This window comes from Oratosquilla oratoria, chromosome 10 (genome assembly GCF_046742065.1).
Source record: "Oratosquilla oratoria isolate Oo_2021 chromosome 10, ASM4674206v1, whole genome shotgun sequence".
In the NCBI taxonomy this organism is placed as follows: Eukaryota; Metazoa; Arthropoda; class Malacostraca; order Stomatopoda; family Squillidae; genus Oratosquilla; species Oratosquilla oratoria.
This window is the reverse complement of record NC_134786.1, coordinates 7,844,961-7,857,460: the sequence shown is the minus strand read 5'-3', so window position 1 is coordinate 7,857,460 and position 12,500 is coordinate 7,844,961. Positions and strand designations below refer to the sequence as shown.

Genomic DNA, 12,500 nt, shown 5'->3' with positions numbered 1-12,500 from the left:
GGGCTCGGTATTATAGGCGCTATTGGCCCGTTAAGTCCTCAATAGGCCATAACTGGTCCTATATCGATTTCAATATCTTCCCTCAGATTACCCAATATTAGGTTTGGGTCACTGATGTACAGTAAACTATTCTGGTGTATTAAATCCGCTATTGCGCTTAACATAGAAAGTTTGTTCTCCGAACTCCACTCCGCTCGTTCTGGCCCAGCGAAGTTTTCCTTTCCTAGTGTTGCCAGATAGGTGTGTTTGCAATTCCCATCATTCAGCGCTTACTGCATGGTTAGACTTAGTAACCTTATGGTGAGCGCTGAAACTATCGGTTGTTTTAAGAGAAGCTAAAACAATTTTATGGAACGGGATGATAGGTGGTAATGGACATAGAACTCCCTAGCCTAGGCCTTATGGTCTCTTACAATCTTTTTCATTCTTATGTTTTTATAGTTTTTACTTAGTTCCTTTTTCACCCTTATTCCAATTTATCCATTTTGATAAGCTTGTTGTTCCAAGGATATCATATTTTGTTATAATTTATCAATCCTCGCTGTTTGTAAATGAACATACTATGAACACCGAAGAACTAGTGCAGATATATCTACATGCTTTCAATGTATATTACTAGAACAAACTAGAAGTTCTTTACAGTTGGATAAAATCACCTGGCGGCAGCCAAACGAAATGGGCAAGTTGTGCATAGAAATAGAAATGCCGATCTAATCATTATGAAGAACATTATGAAGAACATTATAAAGAACAAACTTATGGCTATCATCCATAATGATAAAGATATGATATAAAAAGATGTAAGTGGGCTGATTGTTAAATGAAAAGTACAAAGAATATTACAAGTAATACATATCAACAATCCTTTTTTAATTTCTTTTATACAAACTGAAAAATATGATCAACTTACATAAATTATCATAAAATTCTAGAGAGGTGTGCTTAAGCAAATATAACTTATATTTACCCTGTTCCTACAAGGCCGTAATTAATATGTTTATTTGCGTGTTGACTAATTTATCTTGTTTGTCCGTTTGTTTATTTGTCTATTTGACATTAAAATTAATCACAGTAGCAAAGCCTGCTGACAGGAGAACTCAGACTTTGAACTGCATGAATTTCCATCACCTTTAAGGAGGTTTATTGCGCATCTTTCGAAGTTGTTTCTATTTACTTTAAAGTCAAACAAACGTCCCAAAGGGTCAAGACGTATGTGTCTCGTCTGGTTCGAGCGAGTTGGAGCGTCACTACTTGCGAAGGAGGTCGAGGTGACCGCGGTTCGAATCCTGCCACGAGCGAGTTGGACCAAGGGCATGGTTCATTAAATTCCACGCTACAAAGTCCTCTGTAAGGGGCGTCGTCATAGCCTCCTAATAGAGCAGAGTTTCGCTACGTTAAAACGTCAATAGATCACTCATTATTCTGCATCTCCTCTTGTAATTATCACAAGTGTAGGTGGCCTAGTGTTTCACAAGTCGTAGACAGTGACGCTATGCGAGTTCAACAAGTGCGGACCTTTCTACTGTAGCGATGCTACTGTGGTAAAGAGAAAGAGGTTTTGGCGAGTTCGTCTCCTTTATTGTAAGGTACGAGTGAACTGATTTTACATGCGACGGGAGCCGAAATATATACCGCGTGGTGTAGTCACCCGTGGTTCGTAATTACATAATTGCACTGGATTAGGTTAGGGCGGATCAAGCAGGGTCGCACTGTCAAAGTAGCGTCAGGTCGTGGGCGACATGACGCGCGTTCTATGTCACGTGGTTATCGTGGTGTGTACACTACATGCTAACCGAGGGCCTATACATACGCGTGGCTACTCTGCAATGCTCTGCATACCTATGGAGATGATGTAATGAAACTTTAAGGATAGAGTATGGATTTTTATTCAGAGCTAGACATTTCGACCCCTCATACCTTGTGGACAAATTCAGGTTTGAAAAGGAAATAGACAAGAATTTGATTACCAATAGAGTGATTAACAAGTAAAATAGACTTAGTGACTATGTAGTGAATGTTGAAATAATTGGTTATTTTAAGAGATTAGATAACTTTATGGATAGGAAGGTGGTAAGTGACATGGAACTGCCTAGTGTTGGCCTTAGGGTCTCTGGTAGTCTCTTCCATTCTTATATTCTTCTAACCTTAATGTTCAATTGCCATCTCATCTCCATATTCTGTTAATCTTCACTTACATGTTTATACTTGTTCATCAAAGACTGTAGCAGACCTCTTCATGTGCTACAAGCCGGGTATCAGTCTGAGTTAAATCAGGTATTAGATTATATGAACCGAATAAAGATATAGGCCGGATATCAGTCCGAATTAAATCAGGATTGTATTATATGAATCATATAAAGATATAGAATAAATAAATTCCTACTGGGATTCGAACCCTTGGTTGAGCAGCTAATTACTACGAGGCAAGGACTGTACCGTTGCGACACGACGACCCTACATACTCTATTAGAATACAGATATTTAGTCATCACTGAACTTTTGTCCGAATCATTAATCTTCGTTTCTTTTCTTTTTTTATTCCTTCGTATCTTTAGTATTAATTCAACTTATGTGCTGCCTTAAAGTGTTTGTTTTCGCATTCTTTGGTGGGTGTTTTAGCACTCCAGTATTTTGAACAAACGATCTTGATTACTAATCTTGTTGCGTGTTAGCTTTCCTTGAGTGAACCATGCAACTGCCTCAGCTCAAGATGAAAAGGGCATTCCTTGTATAATACTAAACAAACAAACAAGCAGATAAAAGCACGAACAGGTAAACACACATATTAATCACGGCACAATAAAGGGAATTTCTAGCGTAAACATATATTATTTACCTTTGTAAACATGCCCTTCTGAATTTGTAAGTTGAACTGTGGAAGTTTCTTTCCATGATAAACAAAATTCTTTTACAAATCAATCATACTGTTTTAACTTTCATTTTCTAGATCTCATGAATTATCCATGATCATTTGTACATAGGCCGGGTATCAGTCTGAGTTAAATCAGGAATTATATTATATGAATAATATAAAGATATAGAATTAATAAACCCTTACTGGGATTCGATATATTTCCGAAAAAAGTGGCTATTCTATTTCTGTTTTTCAAAGAAGATTGGAAGGAAAGCCTACTGGCATATTGAATTTTGCTTTTGTTTAGCTATATCCACAGATGAACTGGATAGTTTGAATTTCTTAGCTGAAATATATCAAAATGTGTGTTCATGACCAAGATGTGGACAGCCTGCGTAGATACTTGTTTTCTGGCGAAAACAAAAACAAAAATGATCAGTTATGTTATAATCACATAGCGGGAGGAGTAGAATACTAAAAAATATTTTCTGAATAAGGAGACCAATAAACTCTACAATAGCTGAGCCACAAGAAACCAGTTACAAGATAGTAGGAAAGGAAAACATACTGAACGAAAACGAGAAACTCCTTGCACTGCGTTGCTCTTTATAAATTTACTTTGTACAAAATTAGCAGCTGTCAACAAGTCTATCAAAATCAACATGAGAAAGTAACCTTTATTAGTATAACGTACTTGATAAAGCTGTAAAACCTCGTTTTCACGGGGCAAGTTGTGAGGGAAATCAAGTGTGCAAGTTACCTGCTACGAGTTGCTTGTAGTGTGTAAATATCTAATTGACGAAGAAAACTGATGTTTACACATGACAAGCAGATGTTTATACACAGGGATTAACTTGTAGCAAGTCACTTGCACACTTGACTTGCATCCCAACTTGCCCCGTGTAAATGAGGCTTAAGAAGCAAGACGTTGTACTAATAAGGCTTCGTCCTCACAGTGTTTTTTTTTTATAGATATTCTATTTTCTTTAACTCAAGATAATTACTTCCTACAGAGGGGAGAAACACCATAATAAAGACTAAGAAAATCCATGTTGGTGCATTAACGGTGGTATTCTTAAAAAAAATTCTTTCCCTTCCGAGGATTTATATAAGGAGAGATTTATATAAGGAAAGATTTTTTTAAGAATAACACCGTAAGATTCTTACGGTAGTATTCTTAAAAAATCTTTCCCTTCCAAGGATCTATATATAAGATTTATAAAAGGAAAAAATTATACAAGGAAATATTTTTTCAAGAATACCACTGTAAGACTCTTTGCAGATAATCTTATGGTTAACAAATGATGTTGAGGTTCCGTGGCACAGGACCACACACAGCAGCAGGTATTATAGACCGTATGCTTAGGTGGAATAAGATCGCTTTTTGCGATGAATGTACTGCTTCAGATCAACGTTTTTTCGTTTAAGCTTAGGACACCAAGATGTTCTCAGTTGACCCCTTCAACTTGATGAAAGTCTTCATATATTCTATTTTTCTCTTTCGACCGACGATCTCGATCAGTTTAGTATATGTCAGCAAATCAATGGGATTCAAAATGTAAGTTTTATCTTAGGAACAAATCAGAAGGAAGAAAAAAAACAGTACAAAATAAAATCAAACTGTTCTGAGGAAATAAAGGTAAGAAAGAAATGTGTTTTGTTGGTAATATTCGGCGGGTCTGTCCACAGAAGGTAAAGGAAATCCTGGAGGGAGAGCGAAAAAGAAATTATAATTAAAGTTAGAAGGGATCAGCAATCTTCGATAAAAGAAAGCTGCGTGCCTGTGGTCTGTAGGGGAATCATAAAGTCCCTAAAATACTAAATACATAAAAATATGCCATGAATGCCTTATAAAAGAGCAGTAGAAAGATCCAAGAGGGAAACAAGTTAATGCATTTATAAAGATAATATTAATAATAGTAGTAATGATAATGATAATAATAATAATAATAATAATAATAATAATAATAATAATAATAATAATAATAATAATAATAATAATAATAATAATAATAATAATAATAATAATAATAATAATAATAATAATAATAATAATAATAATAATAATAATAATAATAATAATAATAATAATAATAATAATAATAATAATAATAATAATAATAATAATAATAATAATAATAATAATAATAATAATAATAATAATAATAATAAAAAGTAATAATATCATAATGCTGAAGATGAATTTGAGTTGCATGTTACCATCATAATGATAAAAAAATTAAAGCAAATTTCAGAAGACGTGATTGCGGTGAATACATTGCAAAGTTTGAACTTCAGTTTAATCAAATACAATGAATATATAACAACATTTTATCAAGATTTCGCAGAGGTAATGAGTGATACGCAGTACAATGTATTTCTTTTTTTTTCTAAAGACTAAAAAAATCCCTACAGGTATGTTTAGACACAATGAACCAACATCAACAGTTTTCAGAAAATGGTTCGACAAAATACCAGATAATAGAAACTAGATGAAAAGAAAAATGGAAGGAACACAAGACTGTATATGGAACTAAGAAATTCCAATTTCAATTTGCAAAACGGACAGAAAAAAAGGAACAAAATGAACAAGGCAATTAATAGGTCATGTTGACTCCACATATAAAGAATCAAAGTCGTAGTAGGACCAATACGAAAGGAGTAAGAAAAAGAGGCAGAGGGGGCAGAGGAGGCAGAGGAGGAAAAAAAAAGAATCAGAGGAGAAGGAAAAGAAGAAAGGGAGAAGAGGAGGCAGGGGGAATGGGTAGAGGAGTAGATAAAAGGGTAGGTAAAGGAGCGGGAATAGGAGGAGGCAAAGGAGGAAGAAGAGGAGGCAAAGGAGGAAGAGGAGGAGAAAGAAGAGTAGGAGAAGAGTAAGAGGTAGAAAACGAGGAGAAGGAGGAAATTGAGAAGAAGGAGAATAAGAAGAAATAGAAGAAGAAAGAAAAGAAGGAGAAGACAGAGATGAACAGGGATAAAGAAATGAGGAGAAGAAAGAGATGTGAGAAAAGAAGGAGAATGTAGAAATTGTGGAGGAAGAAAAAAAACACAAAGGAGAAGGAGAAAAAAGATGAGAAGGAGAGAAAGGAGAGGAAGGAAAAGGAAAAGGAGAGGAAGGAGAAGGAGAAGAAGGAAAAGGATAAGAAGGAGATGGAAAAGGAGAGGGAAAAGAAGGAGAGGGAGAAGAAGGAACAAAAGGAGAAGGAAAAAAGAAGAAAAAAGGAGAAGTAGGAGAAGAAGGAGCAGAAGAAGGAGAAGTAGAAGAAGAAGTAGGAGAAAGAGAAGAAGGAGCAGAAGAAGATGTAGAAGAAGGAGCAGCAGCAGCAGCAGAAGAAGAAGAAGAAGAAGAAGAAGAAGAAGAAGAAGAAGAAGAAGAAGAAGAAGAAGAAGAAGAAGAAGAAGAAGAAGAAGAAGAAGAAGAAGAAGGAGAATTTAATCAGTCAATTGCCTGAGATCTCTCTCGCAGGAAATCCACGGTTTCCATGTAACTGGCAACAACCATCGGATTGGTCCATTAGTCACTCAAGGAAGACGTATTGTGCTGGTGTCCGGATATGGCTTGGGTGGGGCAGTATAAGATGAGATGTTCGGTGTCCTCTGGGTGTTGGTTGCATCTGGGGCAGTTTGTTTCTGTGGACAGGACTATTCTGTTAATACTGTCCTAGTGATGAATGGATGGTGACCTGTGCCGTTTTTTTTTTTTTTTTTTTTTTTCTTTTTTTTAAGGGATTTTTCTGTGGGGCTAATGTCTGGAGGGGTTTCATGATCTAGGGAATTTGGTGGTTGGTCACAAAGTGCGTCTTTTTTTTATCCGAATGTGGAAGTGTTTTTGTTTGAGTAAGTTGTGTGTTGCAGGTAGTAGATTGTAGATGCTTGAGTAATATGCCGCGGATGTAGTTTGCTTCTGTTTCGTTCAAGTGCATATGATTCTGTGCTTATCTTTTTCATGTGATACTCTTCAGTGAGGATTTTGGTTTCTGTGTGTAGATGTTCCATTGAGGTGGGTTTGGTATATCCTGTTATTATTCTCAGTGTTTTACTTCGTTTTATTTTTAGAGTCTCTAGATTGAGTGTAATTCTCAAGAAGTGCTTGGGGTCAGTTTTCTTCTATAATTCAAAGCCCATCCTTTCTATTGATCCTATTTTTTTTTTCTTGTTGATTTTCACCTTCAGTTTGTTGACGTGCGGGCTGAAGATCATGTGAATGTCATAGGAGCGACCCATTTTTTTTTTCCAGTGGCATGGTTTGGTCATTCAATTTTATCACTTGGTGTGGTTGGAAGTATCATTTTAAGTCTTTATTGTTTCTAGACCGAGGTATTTTAGACAGATTTTTTACATCTTATTTGGACCTTTCTGAATTATATATATAAATATATATATATATATATATATATATTTATATATATATATATATATACATATATATATATATATATATATATATATATACATATATATGTATATATATATAAGCCGCGGGCTTCGCCCTCCTCGGCTTCGCCGGGGGCTTGACTGCGCAAACAGCGCTCTAATCCCTCGTTTTCCCCTTCGGCCTCGGCCTCGGGGCGGAACCCTAACACGGGATCCCCAGCACGAAGAAGAACACGAAGAAGAACGCGAAGAAGAACACGAAGTAGAATGCGAAGAACGCGAAGAACGCGAAGAAGAACGCGAGGAAGAAGAACGCGAGGAAGAACGCGAAGAAGAACGCGAGGAAGAACGCGAAGAAGAAGAAGAACGCGAAGAAGAACGCGAAGAAGAACGCGAAGAAGAATGCGAAGAAGAGCGCGAAGAAGAACGCGAAGAAGAACGCGAAGGAAAACGCGAAGAAGAAGAAGAAGAAGAAGAAGAAGAAGAAGAAGAAGAAGAAGAAGAAGAAGAAGAAGAAGAAGAAGAAGAAGAAGAAGAAGAAGAAGAAAAAGAAGAAGAGGAAGAAGAAGAGGAAGAAGAAGAAGAAGAAGAAGAAGAAGAAGAAGAAGAAGAAGAAGAAGAAGAAGAAGAAGAAGAAGAAGAAGAAGAAGAAGAAGAAGAAGAAGAAGAAGAAGAAGAAGAAGAAGAAGAAGAAGAAGGAGAATTTAATCAGTCAATTGCCTGAGATCTCTCTCGCAGGAAATCCACGGTTTCCATGTAACTGGCAACAACCATCGGATTTGTCCATTAGTCACTCAAGGAAGACGTATTGTGCTGGTGTCCGGATATGGCTTGGGTGGGGCAGTATAAGATGAGATGTTCGGTGTCCTCTGGGTGTTGGTTGCATCTGGGGCAGTTTGTTTCTGTGGACAGGACTATTCTGTTAATACTGTCCTAGTGATGAATGGATGGTGACCTGTGCCGTGTTATTTTTTTTTATTTTTTTTTTTTTAAGGGATTTTTCTGTGGGGCTAATGTCTGGAGGGGTTTCATGATCTAGGGAATTTGGTGGTTGGTCACAAAGTGCGTTTTTTTTTTATCCGAATGTGGAAGTGTTTTTGTTTGAGTAAGTTGTGTGTTGCAGGCAGTAGATTGTAGATGCTTGAGTAATATGCCGCAGATGTAGTTTGCTTCTGTTTCGTTCAAGTGCATATGATTCTGTGCTTATCTTTTTCATGTGATACTCTTCAGTGAGGATTTTGGTTTCTGTGTGTAGATGTTCCATTGAGGTGGGTTTGGTATATCCTGTTATTATTCTCAGTGTTTTACTTCGTTTTATTTTTAGAGTCTCTAGATTGAGTGTAATTCTCAAGAAGTGCTTGGGGTCAGTTTTCTTTTATAATTCAAAGCCCATCCTTTCTATTGATCCTATTTTTTTTTCTTGTTGATTTTCACCTTCAGTTTGTTGACGTGCGGGCTGAAGATCATGTGAATGTCATAGGAGCGACCCATTTTTTTTTCCAGTGGCATGGTTTGGTCATTCAATTTTATCACTTGGTGTGGTTGGAAGTATCATTTTAAGTCTTTATTGTTTCTAGACCGAGGTATTTTAGACAGATTTTTTACATCTTATTTGGACCTTTCTGAATTATATATATATATATATATATATATATATATATATATATATATATATATATATATATATATATATGTATATATATATATATATACAAGCCGCGGGCTTCGCCCTCTTCGGCTTCGCCGGGAGCTTGGCTGCGCAAACAGCTCTAATCCCTCGTTTTCCCCTTCGGCCTCGGCCTCGGGGCGGAACCCCAACACGGGATCCCCAGCACGAAGAAGAACGCGAGGACGAAGAACGCGAAGAAGAACACGAAGTAGAATGCGAAGAACGCGGAAAAGAACGCGAGGAAGAACGCGAGGAAGAAGAACGCGAGGAAGAACGCGAAGAAGAACGCGAAGAAGAACGCGAAGAAGAACGCGAAGAAGAACGCGAAGAAGAACGCGAAGAAGAACGCGAAGAAGAACGCGAAGAAGAATGCGAAGAAGAACGCGAAGAAGAACGCGAAGAAGAACGCGAAGGAAAACGCGAAGAAGAAGAAGAAGAAGAAGAAGAAGAAGAAGAAGAAGAAGAAGAAGAAGAAGAAGAAGAAGAAGAAGAAGAAGAAGAAGAAGAAGAAGAAGAAAAAGAAGAAGAAGAAGAAGAAGAAGAAGAAGAGGAACGCGAAGAAGAAGAAGAAGAAGAAGAAGAAGAAGAAGAAGAAGAAGAAGAAGAAGAAGAAGAAGAAGAAGAAGAAGAAGAAGAAGAAGAAGAAGAAGAAGAAGAAGAAGAAAAAGAAGAAGAAACAGAAGAAGAAGAATACCACCTGACCCCGACTTACCCAAGCGCTTTTTCTAGAATATTTCTAGGACAAAGTGTCACCGTAATACCACCTGTCCCCGACTTCCACAGCGTTTTTTAGAAGAATATCTTTATTTAGACTTATATATATATAAAAATATATATATATATATATATGTATGTATATATTCACTGTCCCTTTCGTTTATTTCCTGCAGGGTCATATGTATCTTATTCGGTGTTTTCCCCGTTTTTAGAGTTGTGGGTTTGAAACTTGTTTTGTAGGAGTGCTTGTTAATGATATTGCATTATTGTTTTAATGATGATATTTTTTCTTGTGTTGCTTCAGCTGCTTCATGGATAGGGGGATGAGTTTCACTGGTTCTTATTGTTTTGTACACTTATTATCTGTTTTACTATATATTGTACTTGTGTCTTTTACAAGTTTTCTTCTTGTTTTTATCATCATTATTTATATTTTTGTTTAGTTGTTGTAACCCTTCTTTTTCTTGTTCTGTATTTTCCCACTTTATATATCGTTTTGGAGGTCTGTATCACAGGTGTGTAGTTGGAGTTGCATTTGTTTTTTTCTTGTAGTCTCGGAACATGTATCTTGCCGTCTCGCTAGAGTATGTTCCACCTTCTGGAAGGAGAGAGAGAATCAGTGAAGGAATGCGCATTGACCGTGATCTTCAGGGCCAGGCGGCTCAAGGCGACAATCCAGTCCCACCTTCAAATCGAGGTGCGGCCCCGAAAGGCCGGTACCTGGTTTCCGGACCGGGACGAGAAACTATTCAGATGGAAAGGAAAAATAAAACATAATAAAAGGAAGAAGGGGAGAAAGGAGAAGGGGAGAAAGGAGAAGGACAGAAAGGAGAAGGAAAGTAATAAAGAAAGGAAGGAGAATAAGAAAATAAAAGAGAAGGAAAAGAGGGAGTGGAGGAAAAAGGAGAAAGACAAGGAGCAGTAAAAAAAAACGTCAAAAGAGATAAAAAGGAAAATAAGGAAGGGAATGAAAAGAAAAAGGAAAAAGATGAGAATATGAAGAACGATGAGAAATAGGAGAAGGAAGCAAAGAAACCAGAGGAGACGAAGGAGAAAAAACAAAAGGAAAAGAAGGAGATCAAGAAAAAGGAGAAAGAATTAGTAGAAGAAGGGGAAGAAAGAAAAGGAGAAAAAGAAGTAGGAGAAAAAAGAGAAGAACGAGAAAAAGAAGAAAAAGAAATAGAAGGAGAAGAAGGGAAAGAAAGAGGAGAAAGAAGAGAAGGAGAAGAAGGAGGAGAACGAAAAGAAAAACAAAAAGTAGAAGAAGACGGAGAACAAGAAGGAAAAACAGAAATAAAAGAAAAAAAAAGAAGAAAGAAAAAGAAAACAAGAAAGAACAGAAAGAAAAAGAGAATTTAAAGCAGGGAAGAGGGAGGAAAAGAATAAGGACGAGAAGGAAGCGAAGAAAGATGGTGAAAAGATGGAGAATAATGTGAAAAATGAGAAGTGGAAGAAGGAAAGAAAGAAGAAGAAATAGAAGATGGAAAAAATTAGGAGAAGAAAGAGAAATAGAAGAAGAAAGATTAAAAGAAGAAGGAAAAGTAATAGTAGAAGAGGGAAAAGAAGCAAGCAAAGGAGAAAAAAAAAGAGGGGAAGAAGAAGAAAAGAAACAAAAGCGAGTAGCATTAGAAAAGAAGAAAGAGGCGAAGAAGAAAATGGAGAAAAAAAGAGAGGAAGAAGAAAAGAAGAAACAGAACAAAACAAAAGTGAGAACAATAAGAAAGAAAGAAAGAAGAACAAATGATAATCTAAACGAGCTGTGTAATCAAGAAAAGTGATCATCACAACAGATAATAAATCAAAAGCAATAGCATTGAAATATATGTGAGAGTTTCATGACAACCAATAGAGCAATGACCGTAACGATAAGAAGCACCTGAGAACAGGGTAATATATAAATAATAATATAATATTTTCTGACGTTTCTCTCTTTTTTTTTTTTTTTTTTGTAATCACTTCTCGCATGAGTGAAAATATGATCTGTCTGTCTTTCATTTTACTGGGATGTTCTGTAACCTTCGTTCTCAAAATATTGTTCCACTTTCGTATGACTGTCTCTTTTCAGAGTATGTGGGCATGTGTGTGTGTGTGTGTGTGTGTGTGTGTGTGTGTGTGTGTGTGTGTGTGTGTGTGTGTGTGTGTGTGTGTGTGTGTGTGTGTGTGTGTGTGTGTGTGTGTGTGTGTGTGCGATTCACCATGGTCTTTGGATCACGTGTCGGACTCATGATCGACAGCTATTTCCCTCCCGGAAAAGAGCTCAGAGCTCTTATATGACCGATCTATAGGTAATGCTGTGACCTTACACGCACACCCACCCCAACTCCCCGCCCACGAGAGTTGGAGTAACAACCCGCAACGCAGCGATACTGAAATTATTTCAGCCCTGGTGGGATTTGAATCTGGACCGCCGTACTGGCAGCCGGGAACTCTACCAACTGCGCCACGATTTGTGTGTGTGTGTGTGTGTGTGTGTGTGTGTGTGTGTGTGTGTGTGTGTGTGTGTGTGTGTGTGTGTGTGTGTGTGTGTGTGTGTGTGTGTGTGTGTGTGTGTGTGTGTGTGTGTGTGTGTGTGTGTGTGTGTGTGTGTGTGTGTGTGTGTGTGTGTGTGTGTGTGTGTGTGTGTGTGTGTGTGTGTGTGTGTGTGTGTGTGTGTGTGTGTGTACCTTGACTAAAAGCAGCAACGACTGCAACAGCACTGTAGGAGAGAGGCCAAACGCAGAGTATGGGATCCAATGTATTTAACGTTTCGCCCAGCAGGGCTTCTTCAGATCTATGTACTTTCTTGCACCTTCTCATAACTTCGAATTGGTTATATTTCTGGAACCTTTTGTGAGCAATTTAATATTTCTTTAATTTATTGGTTTAATACTTTCAATTACTTAAATT

At 37.2% G+C, this 12,500-nt stretch overlaps 1 protein-coding gene across 1 annotated transcript in view; it reads right to left on the bottom strand.

Moving 5' to 3' along the window:
- Window positions 1-38: 38 nt before the first annotated feature.
- The window catches only part of LOC143028720 (uncharacterized), a 24,160-nt gene continuing 11,698 nt past the window's right edge, over window positions 39-12,500 (bottom strand). Inside the window, exons 3-4 of the mRNA XM_076191090.1 lie at window positions 2,206-2,241; window positions 39-131 (exon numbers count right to left, since the gene is read on the bottom strand). Of these exons, the coding sequence (XP_076047205.1) occupies window positions 39-131; window positions 2,206-2,241 (129 nt within the window). The remainder of the gene's footprint in view (window positions 132-2,205; window positions 2,242-12,500) is intronic.